At 35.2% G+C, this 23,366-nt stretch overlaps 2 protein-coding genes across 17 annotated transcripts in view; both read right to left on the bottom strand.

Annotated features, from left to right (window-relative positions):
- Window positions 1-1,578: 1,578 nt before the first annotated feature.
- LOC128012148 (intermediate filament family orphan 2) lies at window positions 1,579-20,855 on the bottom strand. Of its 2 annotated transcripts, none has more exons than XM_052595195.1 (9): window positions 20,014-20,855; window positions 10,095-10,155; window positions 9,643-9,741; window positions 7,096-7,272; window positions 6,740-6,885; window positions 5,217-5,415; window positions 4,102-4,191; window positions 3,897-4,033; window positions 1,579-3,812 (listed from the first exon to the last, which is right to left on the bottom strand). In XM_052595195.1, exons 1-9 carry the CDS (start codon window positions 20,559-20,561, stop codon window positions 3,689-3,691), a joined length of 1,581 nt encoding a protein of 526 aa, XP_052451155.1. In that variant the 5' UTR covers window positions 20,562-20,855; the 3' UTR covers window positions 1,579-3,688. The 2 variants fall into 2 exon arrangements, with proteins under 2 accessions (XP_052451155.1, XP_052451156.1); XM_052595196.1 differs by having other exon boundaries at window positions 5,217-5,385; window positions 20,014-20,853.
- Window positions 20,856-21,783: 928 nt separating this feature from the next.
- The window catches only part of LOC128011145 (E3 ubiquitin-protein ligase UBR4), a 47,656-nt gene continuing 46,073 nt past the window's right edge, over window positions 21,784-23,366 (bottom strand). For all 15 annotated transcript variants that reach the window (XM_052593272.1, XM_052593276.1, XM_052593277.1 and 12 more), the window contains 2 exons: window positions 23,274-23,366; window positions 21,784-23,147 (listed from right to left, as the gene is read on the bottom strand). The exon at window positions 23,274-23,366 is cut by the window's right edge and continues 70 nt beyond it. In XM_052593272.1, coding sequence (XP_052449232.1) covers window positions 23,083-23,147; window positions 23,274-23,366 — 158 coding nt within the window. In that variant the 3' untranslated portion in view covers window positions 21,784-23,082. The remainder of the gene's footprint in view (window positions 23,148-23,273) is intronic.

Genomic DNA, 23,366 nt, shown 5'->3' with positions numbered 1-23,366 from the left:
GTGGCCCTACACAACTACCTGATATCAACAGATGTTGCATCAGCAGAAAAAGCCAGGTACATCACACCAAACCTGGATGATGTCACTACGCCAGCTGGTGAGGTTTGACCTGGCGCTTGGAGGGCAATGACCGAGGCTGAAAGCAACTTCCTACATCTGTACCAGCTGTGCTATTCGACTCTACAGTGTGTTCATGTTGTTCTCCTGTAGAACCTAATGACAAACGAACCGGGGAAATCTGATATTGTTCGAAATGACGTCAGTTCAGTTCGTTCTTCGATTTCGTTTGAGGGACCTTTACAGAGTTGAAGACACGAGGGTGAGAGTATGGAGGCAAAGTGTGCCATCTGCTGGATATACTGTGTACAACATCCTACATGTTTCCTCCATTCAACAACCTTATGTACTTGCACTTTATAATTCTATAATATTGGGAGTGTTTTTGAATTGTTTTGCTGAGGAAGGTGGCAGAAGGACAGCAACACTTATGCTGACCGGTCATGAGCTTTCTGTGTCCATAAGGAGACTCTGGAGAACATAGTGACCCAGGAACCTAGAAAGAATAATAATAATAATAATAATAATAATAATAATAATAATTATTATTATTATTATTAAAATTTCTGGCACCATATTTGAATTATTTCCATTCTTTATTACATTAATTACATTTTTAATCATATTAATTATTATTTTATTAATTTATCCTTGTCACTGCTTGTGTTGATATAATGATGCAGATGGAAAGCTATTTGGATGCATGTATACTTCAAAAGTTTGGGACAGAATTTTTTTTTTAATGTTTTTTGAAAAGTCTCTAAGTGCTAACCAAGGGTGCAGTTATTTGGTCAAAAAATACAGTAAAACAGGAATAGTTTGAAATATTATGATTTATGATAATGACTGTTTTCTATTTTAATTAATATACTATAAAATATAATTTACTTCTGTGATACAATAAAAACATTTTTAGTAGTCAGCTGTATTCCAGTTATTTTATTTTATGAATGAATGAATGATAAATTAGATTTATTTCAAATTAATTTTCTAAATAGATTCTCTATGGGGTTCAGGTCTGGTGAGTTTGCTGGCCAGTCAAGCACACCAACACCATGGTCTTTTAACCAACTTTTGGCGCTTTTGGTAGTGTGGGCATGTGCCAAATCCTGATGGAAAAAAAAGCTGCTCAGCAGAAGGAAGCATGAAGTGCTCCAATATTTCTTGGTAAAAAGGTGCAGTGACTTTGGTTTTTAAAAAACACAATGGACCAACACCAGCAGATGACATTGCACCCAAAATCATCACAGACTGTGGAAACCTAACACTGGACTTCAAGCAACCTGGGCTATGAGCTTCTCCACCCTTCCTCCTGACTCTAGGACCTTGGTTTCCAAATGAAATACAAAAAGGAACTTTGTCTGTAATGATGGCCTTCATCAGCAAAACAAAGCTGTATTCCTCAGAATTTTACTTCTTAAATATAACCAACGTTTTCATTTGTCCTCTAAAGTTATGCTTAATCATGCAAAGCCAGAAATTTCCATGTGAAATCAATGAAAAATATGAAACAGTGATAAGGCAAACTTTTTTTTTATTTAAAACTAGCATAAAATCAGACTACAGTTCCATAAGACTTGCATAGTCCTCCAGATTTCCAAAAACTCTCTCATTTCCAGACATTCTCAGACATGCTGATTTCAGCACAAGACCAGTCAGCTGATTTCTTTTGTGTACAGCACAAACCAATACATTTTATTAGAATGACCCACATTTAAGGCAAGAAATATTAAATCATAAACTGTATCAACATATACCTTCTGAATACCCATATATAGGATAGTAAAACATGGAATGATTCATTTCCGTTAATTAAAAAGACAATAATAGCAAATCTCAATCACCCAGATACTGTTTTCATCAATCGATCAATACACGTTGATCAAGTAGAAAAACAAAGGTAACAGAAATATATTTAACAAAACGAGTTATATGATAACATGAACATCCATCTGGTTTCAAAACTGAAATCACACATGTGGAATAAAATAAATAAATAATACATAATCATTTCTTTTTTTCTGGCCACCTCTTGAATAATAAGCCAAAAAACATATTTTGGAGAGGGGGACAGTGTGGGTCATTCACAGGAAGTGATGACATAGCGTGCTTCTTCAGTCACATCAATCAATCAGTTTGACTGTTTGTAATGCAAAATATACAGTGTTTTTTTTTTTTTTTTAAGTAAAACATTTTTAATGAAATGTTATCACTATTACACTTAGGAAAAAAATATATTAGTATTTTTTTTTGTTTAAACTAAATTTGAATTTTATAGAAATGTACATATCATGCTTTCACTGCTGTATTTTAAGATGTAGAAATGCAGAATTTGCACTCCCATGTGACATTTCTTCTTTCTGACAAAATGTTATTATTAATATTATTAGTTCTTTTTTATTTCATAAATATATTTCAAGGCACAATGAAACCGAGTGATACTAAATCTACAGAATCTACTCAGTTCTCTATTATAAGTATACCAAATGTATTTTTTATTGTGATGTGGTAGAAATAATGTAGCGCTCTAAGGTTAGCAGAAGTACTTTGATAATTGGTATTGTAACTTGTAAACCTATATATTATTATTTTAGAAACAAAAACAAGTCAGAATTTTCAGCACAAATAGCATATTTTCCTGAGTATGACCCACGTATTAGTACTAAAAGTAACAGCAAATGTTCAGTAGCAATTTTGCAGCTTGACCAAACCTCCCAACACCTGAGGACAGATATATGTACTGTATGGCTTCCAAATATTGAGATCATCCAAAACCTTACACAATTTAACATCTTAAGGACATAAATTCGACGTCATCAGGGATAGGATATGAGGATTTAATAATCTATAACATAGCAAAAGCATGTCCTCAGAATATTCAGAGAATAATATAAGGCAACTAAGACACTGTATACAGCATATTTGTAGGCACAAGAGTTTGGGTTTTACTGCTACGCTCCAACACTGAAAGAGCCAATACAAAAAAAACAAGGGAAAAACTGCACTTAAGGCGAATCACCTCACACATACTGAATCTGTCTCCAGCAAAGAGAATCACAGAATACAATGCCAGTCCGGTCCAGATTATTGCATAGATCTTAGTGCACAGTGTTTAGTTCAGCAACAACTGCATGTGATGAAAACATCTGAACTGACTCGGCGCAGAGATGTTTTTGTGAAGCATACTGCGTGGCTGACCTATTGACTATTGTGACGATAAAAGCCTGAACTTATTCCAGAGCTTGATGTAGAGTGATATAACGGGGTTTTAATCTGTTATTTAAACTGATTGTGGTTGTGCAACTTGCCTTTCAGATTTATGTAAACAAATGAGCGATATAGATAGCAGAAATGGCGTAATAAAATATGGTATTATTTATATATTTTATTATGCATTATTATATATAGTAATCATCATATTATAAAGCGTGTCACCTCAGTTAAAGCCATGCCTTGGCAGTGCTGATGAAGAGGGAACAAGTCCTGCTCTAAGACAGCATATAAAGCACCAATACTTGCTCTTTGGGAATCTCGAAATTACACACTCCTCTGTACTATGTAAGAAAAAGTCACCAGACATGTAAAAGAGTCACAGAGAAGCAGAGAAACCCGGAAGATGAAGGGCTGATCATCATCTGGCTTCTCCATTCATCTCTACCGGCTCTTCTTTCTCTCCATCAGGCTCCAGCTCGTCCTGGATGTCATCGGTGTTTCCTGAATCACTGCTGGCCACAGAGCTGAGGGAGGGCGATTGCCTGCAGAAATGATTCAAAACCTTCTGTGTAGAAACATACTGTGGTGTTTTATTAGTGCAGATGACATAGACGGTTGAAACCAACCTGCCGGTGGTGGTTGTGCCTTGGATGAGCCTCCGGCAGGTCTCCATCTGCACGTCCAGCCCTCTCTTCATGCTGCACATCTCCATGTACTCATGCAGGTGTCTGTTCATGTCATTCTTGGCTGTGGCCAGTTCCAGCTGCAGGAGGAAGATGGTGTTTTTATATCAGAAACAAACTAATATCGGTTGAACAAACGTTCTCTCACCTCAATCTGACCGATGGTCTCCTGGTACTTCTGGTCTCTGGTCTTAAAGAGGGACTCGGTTTCGTTTATGAGGCTTCCTAGACTTCGATCCTGGCAGGACAGTATATAAGTGCAGAAAGTATTATTGCATTATGTAATATTTTATGTAGTTAATATGCATTCTCAATTTTATGGCCAGTAAGAATGGTTCAAAAGTCATAAAAAAATATCTTATTCTCATCAAAACTGCATTTATTTGACTGTAATATTGTGAAATATTATTACCATTTGAAATAACTGTTTCCATTTGAATATATTTTAAAACGTAATTTATTCTTGTGATGGAAAAGCTGAATTTTCAGCATCATAACTCCAGTCTTCAGTGTCACATGATCCTTCAGATGCTCATTTGATGCTCATGAAATATTTATTATTATTATCAATGTTAAAAGAGTGCTGCTTCATATTTTCATGAATACAGTGACAAATTTCAGAATTCTTTTAGGAATAGAACGTTTAAAAGAACAGCATTCATTTAATATAGAAACTTTTTTTAACCTCATAAAAATTCAACATTTATTTACTGGCATTTTTAATAAATTTAATGCATCCTTGCTGAATAAAAGCATTATTTCTAAAAACAACAACAACAACAACAAAACCCTCATCATACTAAACACAAACCTTTGAATGCTAGTGTACCTAACATTGGGAAAATCCTAAAAAAGATTGTGACAAGTTGGATGAAAAAAAAAAAAAACGTACAACTTACACTTACAAATAGTACATGCAAACGCATACCTAATTATATATAATGAAAATTACATTTATTTATATATTTATAATTGATCATTTAAAAATACACATACCAAAAAAATATCAAGATTTTTTATGATTAAGTACTGTATTGTTACTAACTTAGTAACATACTCATATATATATATAAGTTGTATTTTACATGGTGCTTGTGAGTGAGCATTAACAGCATTTTGCCTACTGCATTAAGTTAATTTATTAAATAATTCCTCAGAACATTGTTGCCATATGTAGACAATATGTTTTTCTTTACACTTTATACCTCTGGCACTTTTATCCAAACTTGGTTGCTAATAGAGAGGGGTGACCGGGTGAGGTACCTGCTCATGTGTCTCTGCGTGAGAGTCAGATGTGCAGGATGCTGCGGTGACTGTGCCAGCAGCGCTCAGACTGTTATAGTTACTGAAATCCTCCCAAAGCAGAAGCGTCTCCTCCGTCTCCTCCCATGCCAGACTGTCACAGTCATCGTCAAACTCGAACGTTTCCCGCCTGCCAACAAACCAATTAGCTGAGCAACCTCTGTGCTCAAGACAGGCAGCAGACACAGATGTGGAAGAGAAAAGAGGGAAAAAAGGAGACACACAGAGGAGAAAAGAAAAGGAAAATCAACAGATCCACAATCGAAAAGATTTCAAATAAAAGACTATATACATAAGGGAAGAATAAATATTGAACAAGGGAAACATGCCAATAACAAGTTTTATTTAAGAGATTATGAAAGTAAGAAGAGACAAAAAGTATAACTAATTATATAATAAAAGATCTTAATCAAATAGGAAAATAAAAATACAGCACACAATTCACCATGTGAACACTAGATGGCAGCAAGTGATCAACAACAAAATGCAAGATTTATAGTATTTAATTTTTGTTTAAATTTTAATAATTTAGTTACGTGGTTTCGTAATTTTTAGAAATATATATATTTTCTACTTTCTATTTTATATATAATATCTTCTTTCTGTTGGTTTTAGTAAATGTATTACTTTGACTATTTCACTTAGACACAAAGTCTTATTTTCATTTAGGTTAATGGTTTTAATCTAATATTTATATTTTATTTCTTAATATTTATATGCTTTATTTCAATTACAGAAAACCATTTGTTTAAATTAGATTCAGTTTTAATTAACAACATGCATATTATATTATACTATATTATATTATATTATATTATATTATACTATACTATATTATATTATATTATATTATATTATATTATATTATATTATATTATATTATATTATATTATATTATATTAAATTATATTAAATTATATTATATTATATTGATAGACAATTATATTAAATTATATTAAATTATATTATATTATATTGATAGACTTTTGTAGCATTTTTCCCACTTACAGTAATTCACAAGATTTGATAAACAACAACAAAAAATGCTGATATTTAGTTTTGTGTTTGTGTACAATATTTGTGGTAAATATATTTTTGGATTGGCTTTCTCCTGGATTTTAATGTCCGAGTCAGACACTTTCTATACAATAATGCATGAGAATGTGAATAAAACATATTTCAGACTTGATCTGTCATGCGCTGATTTAAAAGAAACCTGGAACAGGAAAAAGGACCTCCCTTGCTCTACAAAACTACCATAAACACACATAAACAACATTGCACAGTAATCATGAACACATCCCTGAACTATGACAAATAATTTTTTTAAGAAAAAATGCAAATATTCTTTAAATCAATTAATAATCTAAGTTAATATTAAATAATTAAACTGCATTTATAATAATGATAGTAAACAAATCATTTACACACACACACACACAAAAAGCATCAGAAGATGCCCTCTAGTGGCGATGAGGACTCACAGCTGGTTGAGCATCCTCTTCATCTCATCAGTGATGTTGAGAGAACCAGGCACATCCTCCTCCTTTTGAGCAGATTCCCCATCAGTCTCCACACTCTGCTCCTCTGATTCACCCTTATACTCCTTCCTCCTGCATACTGCCATCCCCTACAACACACACACCCTCTGATTGCTGATCGCATGGTAAACTCTTATATAAACTCCATCTAATGCAAATCAAATCTGTACTCCAAATTAGCACATTATTGAATACTGTATTGCTAAATCCTTATCTGAAACTATGCATCATTACCGGAGCACTGCTGCAGTAGAATGGATGGTATTATTAGATTCTGTTGCGAGTGTAAGTTTCTGTACCCCTTTCTGTTCGGGAGGAGCTCTGGATGGGCTACCGTGCAGTATCTTGCTCATGTCTTCGGAGTTCCTCTGCTGTGCCACGTCACAAAGCTTGGCTGTGATGTCGATGCGCCTGCAGATGTCCATATCAACCTTCATGGCTTTCTCCTGGATTCTAGTGTCCAAGTCAGACACTTCCTACACAAGGATGCATGAGAATGTGAATAAAACATATTGCAGAACCTTTCTGTCATGCACTGATTTAGCAAAGAACTGGAAAAGAAAAACTGACCTCCTTTGCACTACAAAATTATACCATAACACACTTAAGCAATATTGCATATGCAGTAATAATTCTTAAAAGGAAAAATGCTAATATTTTATACATTAATTAATTATCTAAATTCATATTAAATAAGAAATACTGCATGCATAATAATGATAATATAAAGAAAATGTATAAATCTGTTTTATTCTCGTGTTGTTTATATAATATTATAGTATTTATTGATATTTAAATAATCTTTATTTTTATAAATTATGTTAATAATTTTAGTTAAAATCTGAATAATTTTGTTAATTGCTTTTGTAATTTATATATATATATATATATATATATATATATATATATATATATATATATATATATATATATATATATATATATATATATATATATATATATTTTTTTCTTTTAGCTTTAATTTATTTTTAGTTTAGTTTTAAAGTGATGATACATGGGGCATCTTTTTGAGGAATGTTGCTGGGTAATGTTGGATTCGACAGGCAACCAGGTGAGACACCGGGCCCATGACCAATCTAAAGTATCCAGATACAAATTTGTTGCCCATTCTCAATGGAAAAGTGCCCAAGCAACATAGCAACATACTCACCCTCAAGTCATCCTAGGAACTTTCTACTTTCAGACAAATACAAACAGCATTATATTTTAAAATGTCCTGGCTCTTCCAAGCTTTATAATGATATTAACTGGTGATTTTGAAGCTAAATAAAGAGCAGACATCAATCATAAAAAGTGCCCAAAACGGCGTTTGATATAAGAAAAATATCAATATTTAAAACTTTATAAACCATAATCTCAAGCTTCCGCTAACTGTCATATGCACGTTCACGAGAGAGTGGCGTTTCAGTGGATGGCGTTGGATGTAACTTTGGGGTAAACTCCAGTGTGAATTTGATTTTTGCAAATTAGGTGGTCTTAGGTTTCCTTTGAGTTTAACTTGTTTTCATAAACAAATATTGCCTATTAAATTATATATCCCTACTGTATAAACATAACTTTTATCCACATAGGTACCACTTTTGGAACAATTACAATACATTATATAAAAATAAATCTTTATTTTTTTTAATTGGCTTTCAGCATGCATAATATAAGTTAATCAGTTATTAAATCAAGGAGGCATGTTACTCACTTATTCTAGCTGTCCATGGAATTCCAGTGACACCAAATGACTTTTCTATAGTCATGGATGTAAATTCTGCAGCAGTCTTGGCAATATTCAGAGCTAAACCCCAAAAAAGTATTGCACCCATTCTGCATTTAATCTATTTAATACTACAATTGCAAAACTTTGTTTTGACCCTGGAATTCTAACTGTTAATAAAACTATTTGTTCTATGCCACTACTCCAAACTGTAAAGTTTATTGGAAGAGACTTTATTTTGGAAGGCCAAACAAACACCTATTGGTAAACAATGTGAAGGAAGTAACTTTTTACATTTTAAACAGATACCCAGTAAATATTGTCTTGTTAAATTTAAATATATATATATTGATTTGAACTGTTCTTTCTGTAATATGTTGGCTGAAACTTTGTTTCATTTATTTTAGCATTGCTCTTATCTAAAATAATTTTGTAAATATTTGACTATATTTGTAACTGATAATACTGACCCTGCTTTCCTTCATGCTTAAACCGTGTTTTATTTGGCTTTAAACTTAAACAATTTAAGCTTTTTTACTGTCAATGAACAGAAACAACACATATATTATATTACATTATATTATATAATTATACCATATGTTAGAAAACTGCATGAATAGCACTACACAGTAAACAGCCTCTTTATGGGTTAGTAGGCCTAAATAAACCTCAAAGAGCAGATTAAATACTCCGAGCTAATTTGGCTGCAACAGATGGTTAGCTTCTTTTTGGTGCTTTGCAACCATGTACATTCACATTGACATATCCAGGGAGGCAGCAGTCAGCTGTGCTTTATTACTGGGACTGAGCAACATCTACTCAACATGAGGGAACAATATACGTCTGTTCCAGTGCCAAAAGACTGACTGCTTCACTGCAAATTTGCCCGCACAGAACTATGGGAAACTATTAAGCCTGATTCTAGAGAAATGTACCTACGGGTTCATCTTTATTTCCCTGAAAGTCAATTTTGTAATCTTTATTATCATTCACAGCAGCAGGCAAATGATTATTTTGTTTCCCTGTTTCAAAGAAGGTACTGTTATCAATGGACATTTGCATGGTTTGCATGCTATTAGTTGTGTGCAGAAGCTGATAGCAGATATAACAGAATACATACATCATGAGGCATGAGGCTTTTGAAGACCACTAGCTCTGTTTTAAGACGTTCCATCTTCTCATTCAGTTCTCCCTGCACAGCCTCGGATGACTGAACAGTCTGTAAAGAGAGCATTTAGTAAGATTTGCTGAGCACTGAAAAAAATGAGGGGTGAAAATAAAAGCACTACTTTGCATGTCTTTTTTTAGCTGAATTCTTTTACTTAATTATTTTAATGAAATGTTTTGACTAGACTTAATGTCAAGTTTCCATGCTACAAAACTACAGTAATCAAGCAAATCTTTGGTCGTTTTCTCAGCATTATTTACATGGTCTCAGAATATATTTTAACAGTGTGGGTGGGGAAATTTTCTTCTATACACTAGCATTACTTACAGCTAGCCACGCATCAGTGCATCTGTATGGATGTCAAACATCAACACAGTCACAATAGAACAGGTCTGTAATCTCACCTCCTGTAATGTCTCCACCAAAGACTCCATCTGCTGACGTTTAGACACCTCCTCCTCCCAGCTGGAACACAAAAACAGCCGACATGGCCGTTGATTGTACTTGAAATGAATGTGCACAGTGTGTCATAGTGTCATAAAGTCATGATCTGGAGTCAATTCAATTATGATTCAAATGATTAGATCAAAGGAGGATGAAAGTTATTAAAAGTAATTCAATTCACCAGTCATTTAAACTGTGTACTAATGTAACTGCATAAAAAATGTACATTAAGGGATTTCCATACAAGTATCAAAGGCAAAGCATGTTTATTTACATCTACAGTTCTCAAAGGAGACTAAAGAAAAACTTCAGTATCTGTCCATTACCACTGATCATTGAGAATCTTCCTGAGACCTTTAAAGCTCCATGAGGATACTAACAAGCTCCCTTAAAATCCCTATGGAGACTGTAGTGCATTACAGAACATGCTAATAAGGCTTTACTTTTGCAGGAGAAATGTTTGAGGTAAATTACTTTTTATTTTTTGCTCTCGCTTTTCAGCAACTGGGAACCCATAGTGTGTCAGGGTATAAAAGTGAAGCAAACAAATAATCCTAAATTTAGCATAATTGTTATTTTAATGTTTTTAAAAGAAGCATTTTTTTTATCAAAAATTGAGCAAAATGTGTAATATAGTGAAATATTATTACAATTTAAAAGAACTGTTTTCAGTTAAAACATTTTTTTTTTTTAATCTAATTTATTCCTGTGGTGGCAAAGCTGAATTTATCTCCAGTAATATCTCTTTCATAACCAGTCTGATGAATCCTTCACTGAAATTAATCGATTAGTTACTGAAACAACGTCTGGTCTTTCTGAGTATGTTTTTACATTTTCTGTTCTGCTCAGACTATTACAGTTTTTTTCGATTGCTAAACGACAGTTTACAACTGGAGTCACATGTGCAAAACTCTAACTACAGTCTGCACAGCAGCAGTTCATGTGGACCAAACTCTAGTTCGTTTTTCATTGCTTGAACACCGTTTCCAAAACTCTACACACTTATCCCACGACTTTAACCACAACCTGCACAACACTGTGGATTTTCAGCTTTTTGTTCAAATGCTAACACACTGCTGTCAAAACTGTGAACCACACATTCAAAACAGAATAGATTTCAAACACTGTTGATTGCAATTTCAGGATTAGTCGCTCAATTATTTGCTCGAATTACAGTATGCACTTTTAGTTTCTACCTTTTTTTTCTCATTACTGTAATTTCGTAAATTACTACAGACTATTGAAGCAAACTGCTAATTGTCATTTACCTAAAAGAATTGTTATGTTCTAAAAATGTAAATAAATCATGTGAAAGAATGTCACACTTTTCTTTGAAGAAAATATTACTGCGTATGAAGTCACTGAAATAGTTCAAACTGTAAAGAGGAAAAGTGAGTATTTTCTGTATTGGTGTTTGATGCTAGTGTTTTTCCTCTCAGTGTGTTCGGAGTCACAGTGTGTGTTATCTCAATGAGGGTTGTGTGTAGTGTTTGGCTGCACTGAGCCTGTTTTGAGCCATTTTTTAAGAGTTGTGTTGCTTGTAATGAGTTTTGCAGGTGATGTGAACTGTTGAGCTCAGGTGACTTTTGCTAGTATAGACTGTAGTTAGAGTTTTGCACATGTAGCTCCAATTGTGCTCACTGTCGTTTAGCAATCGAAAAAAACTGTAATGTATACTAAATTAAATAAGCAAATATCTGATTTCATTTCATTTATTTATAATGCACAAATAAACACAACAAAAGTTGACCACTGTGCTGTACAGAAGAGAAAGAAACAACAACAACAACAAAATTTAAATTAGAATAAGACCAAGCATTATAATTAATTGCATGTACAATGAAAAAAAATATGAGAGCCATAATAGAGCCTTGAGGAACATCTAAGGGCACTTCCTTGGATGCCCACACACTTTTCAAGATGTGATAAAAGTGAAAGTGACATGACAAACAGCCAAGTATGGTGACTCATACTCAGAATACATGCTCTGCATTTAACCCATCCAAAGTGTACACACACAGCAGTGAACACATTTATGCTGCGGTGCCCGGGGAGCAGTTGGGGGTTCAATCAATGGTATTGCCGGCCCAGGACTCAAACCCACAACCTTAGGGTTAGGAGTCAAACTCTCTAACCACTAGGCCACAACTTTTTTTTTTTTTTTTAAATGAAAGTGAAGAATGCCACGATCAACCTCCTGATTTTGAATAATAATAATAATAAAAAAAACAAATCATTTTTTAAAGTAAAAATAAACATTAGATAAAGGTATTAATAAGACATAATATATCTTTCCTTTATAATTAATGATTCATTCATCCATCAGAGTGTTAAATAATCACCTGTCTATGCAAAGTGTTAACAAGCTTCGGGATTCCCGTGTCTGATTCTGTAGGATAGTTACACAGTGAGATTCTTCATTAACTGGATTATAGGATGACAGGATCTCTTGATTTATAAGCTCCTTATATCCCTTCATTTCTTTCATGCTCAAGGGATTAGAGACTACATTTGTTTTGCACTTACATTGTCTGACAGTCTGACTGGGTCCAGACATCAAGACACCTGCCAAGAGGGGGCAAGTGCTGACTCAACACGACAAGATCCAGAAGGGATCATCTGTTCATTTCAAAGAGTTGCACTTGTTATGTTAAGCTGACCTGTTGGCCAGGCATGAAAAGCATGTGGAGGCTGTGGATCTTCAGTGAAAACAAGAAAAGAAAGTTCTCAGGGAATAAGAGTGAAAGTGTATTAATATTTCACCATATTATTAATTTTAATCAAAGAAATGCAGCATTGGTGAGCATGAGAAACTTCTTTCAAAACCATTTAAAAATCTTAATTATTCCAAGCTTTTGTATTTATATAATAAGCTTCTGGGAAAAAAAGTTAGAGGCTGCACTGAGGATGAGTAAATAATAAAAAAAAAATATATATATATATTTCTGGGTGAATTAACCCTTTAAGAAAGACCGTTCTAATGGTCCATATGGAGTAGCAACAAGTCAATAAGAGCTGAAAATCCAGATACAGTGTAGATATACATGTGTGTGGAGAGATGTCATGGATCCGGGTGATCAGGGACAGCGTGGATCCCTTTGAATGTCAGTTGGATTCAGTGAAGCTGACTAGACAACAGCGCAAGGTCATGTGAATCAAACTCCTCTCATTTCCTCTGCTGCAGCACAGACTGCACACTACAGCTTTCATTTTATTCAAAAGATTCTGAACACAATCCAAATGGAAACTCTCTCCAAAACAAGGCAGTGTGGACAATGGCACGAGGAAACCTACTCATATAAACAAAAACAAATACTACATAATGAAAGCTTTTGAACACTCACCTGGTAAAAAAAAAATAAGCACAGGATTAGAACTTTTTTTAATGAACCGCTATTTAGGAAAAGAAAGATGAGACGCCACAAAATGAAGAGCTGCTTGCTTTGTTCTTCAACATAAGCCATCACTGTACACACTGCTGTGACTTCTTCCATTGTTGAGTTAATGGGAGAGTTCAAATGACTTCTGCCAATGTTTCAAAGAGCTATTATAGGTAAAGAAAAAGCAAATCTGTTTGTAGGTCAGAAGTTCTGTGAGTACCATAGTTATCTTGAAACGCATCAAAAGTGTACATGTGAATAGATCAGAGAATGATAACACGAGGTGATTGTGAGGGGATTATGGTAGCACCTGTGAAGACCTTAAAAGCATAATGTAGAGACACACCCATTGTCTCATTTGTCCACCACATCTGAAATGCCTCACTACAAAGAGACGATTCCCATCTAGTTTTTGACGTCTTTCAAAATCATTTAAAAAACCTAGCCAACCACAAGCGTTGTGTGTATATATATATATATATATACACATATACATATACACACACACACACACACACACACAGATACATACAACATAGATAGATATACACATATATACATATGTGTATCACATATAAACATATCAAAAATGCATGCCATTTCTTAGGAGATGGGGGAGGGAAGTAACCTAGGAGACAGAGGATGTCATGACCTATGACCCTCAATCGCCCCCTTAACATATTTTGCAGAAAGAGATAATGTAAAAAAACTAGAGAAGTCTTGTCTACAAGCCACAATGAGCTGGTATGTTATGTATATAAATGACCTTTTCTTAAAATCTGAACTTATCTCAAAGTGGCACTAATGAGCCACACCAAACACTACACACTCCATTTGACAATTTTCATGATGTTAAAAAATGGTCCTAATTATGAAAATGACTGAAATGAGAATTATCAAACAGAGTTTAAAATAGCTTGTGCTGAAAGCATTGTTTTGGTAGCTGATCTGAACACTAAGATGTCTTGAAACTCTCCAGCATAGTTTTCTCACGGTGTGATATTGTAATTCAATAAGCTCTCAGCTATTTCAAGAAAAAATTGTAGAAAGTGGCTTGGTGCAGAATGATGTTTCTTGTAATCATGAGGTCAGTGGTATGTTAGGCATGTAAATGATCACCTTTGGTTTCTATACATGTCTGTTCTTTAACCACTGTTGTCAAGGATTATGCCACATTCTGTTCCTGTAAAGTCATATGATCTCTTATGACTCACTTAAGACAATGATCTTTAAACTCTGCTTTGATTTCTTAAAATTCAGTAGAAGTGTTCAAGTGATTGATCAAAATGGTTTATCAGCCATTTTAAAACAACAGACCGCATTGGAATTGCTACCAGTCAATAAATCCATAAAATAAAACTCACAGTAAAAATGATTTTGGTTATGGCAAAAGTGAAACTACAATAATAGTATTATACAATTAAATGCTAAAAGAATTATAAAGTACTTAAATATAATCAGTCTTTTCTAAGTTCTTGCAATGGGATAAAATTATTAAGATCGGAGTTACAAAGTAAATTTAAAAATAAGCCTGTGCTTTCATTTTTAACTAAAATGAATGCCTCATCCCAGGTCTGTTTTAGACCTTTGAATTTAGAAGAAGATCACATGATATAAATCCCTGTACATGCATGTCTGCTGCAAAATACTGATTCACAGGAACAACATTTCTGACATCTATAAGAATCTGACATTTATAAATAACAAATACTGCTGTAAATATACAATTTGTGGCTTAACACAAAACAAAAGTTGTCAGGCTGTGCACAATATTTCATCTGCATGATGGAAGATTTTTCTTGTGCCAAAATCAGCTCTTTGCAATGTCCTTCCGTCCTAAACCCTCTAAAACAAGAGGTAGATGAATTAAGATTAAAATAAAAATGATATAAATGTACATATTTATCTATCATTTATTTTGAGGAAAAAAGGTGCACATAACATTTAATTGGTGGCACTTACTTAGAGGTGGGCAATCACCTATTACCTATGCAACAGCATACCAACCACCTAAAGCACTCTAACATTATGTTTGAGAGTATTGTAATGTCCACATAGAGTTAATATTTTTTTAAAGCCTGAAATGACGCCTATTGCCGGGAAATTGTTAAAGCTAGTTTAGCTGAAAACTCAAAAGGTTTTATTCAGTTATAAATACATTCCCCCCCCCCAAAAAAGTGCTAAATGAAAATCCAGACAACATGTGCAAAGTTGACCTACATATTGATCCATCTCCAGACAGTCCCACGGGTGTTCAGGAGCGCACATCTGTGTCTGAAGAAGAGCGAGCTGCGTTTCAGATCAATACTCTCAAGAATCACACACACATGAACACACAGATCTAAACCCTCCCTGCTTAGAGTATTTGGCAGTACAATTTGACCATATTATCTCAAAGACAATAGAAGTAATTATGAAATTACATATGACGAGGCCTCTAAAGTTCAGCTAATTGCATTCAATTATATTAAACCTATAATACATTTTCATTTAATTGCAATTAACATGCAATTATGTATTCAAAACCATTTCATTTAGTTCAAACTTAAGTATATTCTTTTGACGCATACTACAGCTATAATAAGTACTCTTTTTAAAAGCATGTTAAAGTGTACTTCTGTTCACAGTGGAACAGACAATATCCAAACTAGCAAGATAGGACAGCCAGGCTTTTGGCTAAAAAGCATTTGCGTCACTGGGGCTTTTAAGGTTCAGCTTTTGAATGCATGATGTCTTGGGCAGCTGCGTCTACTGCTCAATCCGTTTGTACACAGCTTGAAATGTACAAACATGCACAATAAACACAGTCATTCAGAAATGCGTCTATTTACCTCATAACTGACAGCTTTGCACCCGCTGAATCTATCTATCTCGCGGAAATAAAATCTTTTGAAAGTCACTCATGTGCATGATCACGAATAACTTGCTAGCTCAGGAGAAAAAGGCAGAATAACCTCTTTCAGGGTAACTGGCAAGCCTGAATAATTTGTTTGCATCATTATCCCATTGATTTTTATTGCGATGGTAAAGACTGGATCGATCATCAGCTCTCATCTATGGATGTCATTATGGTAGGAAATAATCTGCTACTCAGTCCTCCTCAGTGACCACAGCATGAACATTTCTATTCTGTACATATGTAGAAACTAAAACAAAAATTGACTGCAGTTTATTAAAGTACCACTCATGGGTTGACTGTATGTAAAAAATAAAAATAAAAAATAAAAATAAACCTTCCAAATAAACAAAAGTGGTGTTCTTTCATCACACCAGTTGATAGCTGTTTCTTAGAAGTGTAAAACTGTTCAGTATGTACTAGTTCCCGTGATTTCCTGCCCAGTGAGGCAGCACTACTGAATCATTCCCTGGAGAGATGACCTCACTTTGCTGCAAGCTTACCTCCTGTTCACACACCATTGATCCCCCACACAAAACATCACTTCACATGAAGCCACTGCCAACATCCCTGACCAGAACTGGACAAACGTCTACAGCCATGGCTTTACAGCCCGACTCACACGGATCAGTGGAGAGCGTCTGCTGCGGTTAGAAAACACCTTTTGAAAGTGTTCATTCCTCAAAACCATCATCTGTAGAATGCATGGCTTTTGTGCTAGGAAAGGTTTATAGCTTAAGTGTATTTCACTGAAATCTGGCACGTGCTTAAATCACAAAGCTAGAGCTTCAAAATGATAAACTGTCCCCCAGAACAACATTCATATGGTATGTGGATAAATAAATAGGATTTACACTCTGTTTCTTATTCTAATCTTTGGCAGAATCCCTCCAAACACATGCCTTTAGAAATGCCAATGAAGATACGAATTAAAATATTATGCAAAACCAAAAGACTTCTAGTGTTCATTATTTCCAATACAATAAAAGAGTAAGGCATTCATCCTCCACAGAAGTCCAGAACAATTTAATAAACCAGAATTTCTACCAAAGCCATGGAATTGCCACAAAGGTTTAATCAGACAAAGAATTCCAATAGAACGGGAGGATGGGCGAAGAATTCGCACGACGCTCCGAGGGGTGGGGCAGATGACTCCATTCTCTAGATATGTTAAGCTCCCTAAAATGTTCCGTCAGTCACTATCGGGATGATTTGTAGGTTTATGCAGTTTTGACAGTCAGGAAAATAACTGGGTCACTGAATTTCCCTTTCAACAATAATGTTTTTCTGGGATTCTGTGCACAAGTCAGGAACAAATCCCACTCCTAAAGACCTCAAACTCGAACCTCTGAAAATAGCCAGATGTGGTTAAATTCAGCTACCGGTAATTCAAATACATTAACAGATTGCAGCTCCTTTTAATTTGGCTCCAAGTTACTTTGTACTTTGAAGAACACAAGCTACTCAAAACATTCAGCCTGTTGCCAAAGCTATGCATAATTAATGAGCTGACTTTATATTTGTTTAAATGATTTCCTAGGAGACGGTCTTTGCATATGAGTCTGATGCCACACTTTCCACATGTCTCTGATCACATTTAATATGACAGACCACCAACATCCATCCTAACTGACCGGCTGCTACTGTGACACTCTATCTGAGGGCTAAAACAAACATGAGACGACAGCAATGCAAAAAGTAGTTAATTCTGTCTTTGCCACTTAAGGAAAGGCACACTTATGACTATTAACTCAATCATTTATCGAAAATATAGCACATTCCTAACAGCACAGCTATTGTAAGCACTGAATAATCAAAGGAAGCAGGCACTCTTTATGAAGTGGGGTTTCTAGCTCACTCAAGATCTGGAAATGAATCATAGTGTGGCTCATTTGTCCGCTGCTTCTCACAGACAGACTACATCTGTTCTGGCAGACAAGACAAGCCTCTATTGGCCTTCTATAGCCAGACTATTCAATTATTATTACAACAGAGTCACTGACACAAACTAAGATAGCAGCACAGCCAAGAGGAACCGTCTGAGAAACACAAAAGCATCTCAGGGTTCCTGTAGTCAAGGGGTTTCCAGATGACCGGAAACGCTTTAAAGTTACAGTAACTCATTTGTATTGAGCAATGAATGAGCCCCCACACAGTCTGCTGTGGGTCAGAAACAAGGAATTTGGCACAAATGTTTTATTCATCACTTTCCCAGCAGGAGACACTTAAATCAAGCATCTTTTAGCAACAAGAACAGGAAATGTATCTTCTAAATTAACATGCATCGGTCCATTCCTATTGCAGATGACAATAATAAATGGTTGAATCAGACAATGAACTGAATGACCCAGAGAAAAGAGAATATAATCGGGGGAAATTCCTTATGTATGAATCAAACCTGCATTAAATGGGTGGAAGTGTATTGCGTGGACCAATAACAATAATTATTAGTCCCCAAAGAGAAAGAGAAACTGTAAAGAGATTCTAGGGCAGATCCCACGAACTGCTTTTGAATGGGATGGGCTTGCTCAGATCCCCATTTGCAGGAGAGAAAAAGCTAATGGTTTTCGTCAGATAAAATGTCACCCCTGCGTTCTCAGGTTTCATATCCAAACCGGCCACTTTGTAATAGGATACTAGTAGAGAACATACAGGGGTTAATGATAGAGACTTACTGTTAAGACTTTGAAAAAAAAAAACAAGCCCCAGGGACAGTGGCAGAAAATAGAAAGGTATCACACACTCTTGTTTACTATGAACACACAGGGGGCAAAGCTTTGGTTTTTAGAATGAGAAGGGCTATTTTGTTTTAAATATTTGATTACCCAGCCAACAAAAATATGCTCTAAGAATGTGTTCGTAACATTCCCCTTAGGATATAAAATTATTTCAATGTTTTATGAGTGCTCAAAATGTCCAAAAATATTATTTAAATGTTTGTTCTCGGTTAAGCAGACGTAAAAGAAAACATTAAGGTAATGTTCCATTTAATAATTTTGCTCATATTATATTAATGTTACTTTTGAAAGTTCTCACAATGTTCTCAAATGAGTAGGAAACGACTTTTACAGTATGGCAGATATTAGAAAAAGTTTCAATGAACAATAAATAGCATTGTGCTAACAGTTTTGAGAACCAGCTAACTTAGATTTCTTTTTATTATTATTAATTTTACTGGATTTTACCTTAGGTTCACCAAAGAGAGATTATTATTATTATTATTATTTTAGATCAGTAATAGATTAAATAGGTAACTTAGACATTTTGGTAAATAATAGGCTAGCCATTATTCAATATTTTGGTCGGTCAAACCAGTATCTATATATAATGGTAATATATAATGGTAAACATTGTTTTGGCCAAAGTACATATTACCAAACACAATATTACAGTAATTGTTCTTAAAGTAAAACAGAACAATAAATGTAACAAGCTTTCGTTTTGTTTCAGACAGTGGAGGACAATAGGTGAAAGTGGTAACTAATATCAAGTTACTAAAGCTTTATCATAACAATGATTGCAGTAACCACAATGTTTCTTGATTTACAAGAACATCGTCTATAAAGACATTGACTTATAAATATAAGCTCGAGCTGCACTCACTTTCTCCTGTACTCGTCCCTCTCGCGCTTGACTTTGGCCAAAACATTGTACAAGGCCCTGAGTTCAGGTGTGATGGTGTCGATCTGAACCCCGACACCGTCAGGGTGAGTCCAGGACACTCCAGGCCCCTGATGCGTCTCAAAGCGTCCTCCGTATCGGCCGCTGTGTGAGAAGTTCCAGATCCTACCGGGGAGTCTCGAATGACACCATGCGTCCGAGTGAGGCGGCTCGAGGCTCGTCTGGACCGCTTGGTCCCGGGAAAACACCAGTCGGTACCGGGACTGCTCCTGGGCGTGCTGTAGCTGGATCTCCAGTAACTTATTTCTACGCTCTAACTCGTGGACTTTGGAAAGGAAGCAGCGGAAGCGGAGATTGAGTGTTTTCAACACATGAATGTTGGAGCCCAAATCGTTTCTCAGCGCGCTGGTTGCCATGGCGCCGGACCCGCTCCCAGCCGCACGCGCTTCATTCATACCGATGGGTGCCGCGGAGTCATTGAACAACATCGGGTTGAGTAGCGGGTCCGGAAAACGACGAGGTAAATCCATCTTTGTCCGTGAGCAGTGTTTCTACGCATCAAACTGCAGCATACGTCACCTCCATGCTCCCGGACGCAAGGTGCACTCCCTTTATCTAATGTCACACAAATAACAGGCCATAGTCGCGCTTCTAGCGGTTGGATAAAGCGCATTGACCGGTACACATTTCATGAACTCACAGCTGCCCTCCTACTATCCGCTGGTGATGAAACGGTCTAATGGTCTCAACTCTCGGCGTAGAGACTCCGGTTTCATCCCAGTCTGAGAACACCATCCGAAGGAAACGGGAGGAGAGGAAGACATGTTCGCTCCGCCCTCCAGCAACAGTAGCATTGGCCTCTGTCTATAAGACACGCCCTTCTAATTAACATATTACACGAGGGGCGCGGACATCAGCACTGTGCCTTTAAAAAGTATTTACATATTAAATATTTGGCTTTGTATACAGTGCTCAAGAAGTTATACAAGACAACTTTGTTTCTCTGTGAACTTGATTAATATAACATGGGGTCATTATTACAGTAGCTATTTATTTGAACTTTGTAACTCAATATTTTGTGTGTGTTGCAAATGTTTCTATAAAAGGGTACAGAAAACGTCGGAATATGTTAAAATATGCAATAAGTATGCTACGGTCACGATCTGACACTTTTCTTTTCAGAACATTTATAATTGTAAATCATTATTAATACAGAAGTAATATAGGCGCAGTTGTTATTTTCCTTAATTAACTTAATTAAAACAAAAGAAAACAAGTTAAGTCTTGATTATTGAAAGGAAACCTCGAAGAAAAGCCTTTTTGAAAAACCAATTTATAAATTTTCAGCAGAACACCGATATAATGACTCGTCTACTCAAGCAAAAGCTCATACTTTCAATTGTGATAATGCAGAAAGAAGAAAAGGATTTCAGTCAAATTTTATACTGTAAATTACAGTGTCTGTGATGGGAACATGAATAGAAAGATATATATTTTAAAGAAACTTCCACAAGTGAAAAACCTTCCCTTTGCAGTTTTATTATATCTGATGCAGTGCTGGTCTTGCTGACTATTTTTTTGTGACTTAAAATAAAAAAAAATATATATAAAATACATACTAAATAGTATGAAGTAAGGCATACTACATCATTAAACAAAATGAAATTGAAAATATACAAATAAAAGTATTACATGCAATAACAGTATACAAGTATTAAATACCACTGCTTAGATGACACACTGAGTCAGATATGGTATTCCTACACCTTTATTAATTTGAGCTAATTCAAAAGCAGACATTCAGCAACAGTTGAACATTGTAGCAGCGGGAATAGGTGAATAAACACTAACTGGGTTTTTCTTGTTTTCTTTTTTTAAAACAAACTTCACACCATGCATTCAGCTCAAGAACACCCTGTCGCAGGCGTGTTTATATTGTAAGAATAAACGTAAAATCACTGAGACTCTTCTCTCAGTGGCACCTTGCTTACCAGAGGCACAACTTGCTCTGGGGAAAATCTTTAATCTGCGGAATATTACGGCGTGAATTACGGTCACATGGAAGACAAAACAAAAAAGAAATTTAGTAATCGTGACTTTGATCAAAACACAAAAACCCAACCAGAAAAACAAAGTGGAAAAAGGCTCCCAAAATAAATATGCAGGCCTTTTTTATTCTTTATCTTTGTTTCATTGTTGATGCAGGTAAAACCCTTTACAAATCAAAGTATTTTCCTTTCTTGGGAATTACATTAAACAAGCTTTCATCTTGCTCTTCAACCATTTATGCATGGAAAACATTCGTCACACATATGCATCACATCACAGAATCAGGCCTTGCTTTTCTCACAAACCACAAACAATTCATTCAACACCACTGCAAAAAAAATAATTATATATATATATATATATATATATATATATATATATATATATATATATATATATATATATATATATATATATATATATATATATATATATATATATAAAGAAACTGAATGATGAGAGAAACTGAAGACAATGAGAGATTAGTTCTTGTGTGAATCTTTAACTCTTAGCCAATTTAGAGTAAAAAAATAAAATAAAAAAAACAATGAACCACCAACAACAACAAAAAAAAAAACACCATGAACAAAAATCAAAAAAGGGAAAAGCAATAGCCATCAGGGTTTTTTTTTTTTTTTAAATGAAAAAATTCCAAATCAGATAACCTGCAACACATTGGATCAAAACAGCATGGTGTGTTTGTGTGTATTAGGTGTTATGAAACCATTGTAGAATAAATGCGCATTAACTCGTCAGGCTACACGTCACTTTCTTGTTTAGGAGAGTGTTATAACTGAATTAACCCATAGGAGCAGAAGTGGAGGTGAATGAGAGTGTATGAGAGCTGATAGAAGATTTGGGAGCCTGGGCCCCGATTGAAAGGTGTCCTCATGGAGTTGCGAATAGCGGTGTCCGGTTAACGGACACGCTCCGTTTTTAAGGAACACCTGCACTGGACAAATCGGTCACGAGTCCATAAGTGAGGTGCATAAATGTGTGCCATCAGGGCACAGAGTTCAACAGGTCCTGCAGGAAGGTGTCAGGATCTGGGATGTCTGACAGAAGACCTGGGAAAAGAGTCAGTACAAGAGATTAATATTCTATAGCTCAACATTTTTTTTAAATTTGTATTACTTTCCACTGAGCTTTGGGTTCAGCACATGGCAGGAAAGCGTGTATTAAAAATGTCTGACCTACGACATCCAGGAACTCTGAGAAGGATTCAGCAGGCATGAGCTCATCCTGGAAAGCTCTCAAAACCCTTTCTGAAGCTTCATAGATGGGCA

Source organism: Carassius gibelio, chromosome B23 (genome assembly GCF_023724105.1).
Source record: "Carassius gibelio isolate Cgi1373 ecotype wild population from Czech Republic chromosome B23, carGib1.2-hapl.c, whole genome shotgun sequence".
Classification (NCBI taxonomy): Eukaryota; Metazoa; Chordata; class Actinopteri; order Cypriniformes; family Cyprinidae; genus Carassius; species Carassius gibelio.
The sequence above is the reverse complement of the archived record's forward strand: the minus strand, read 5'-3'. Positions and strand labels throughout refer to the sequence as shown.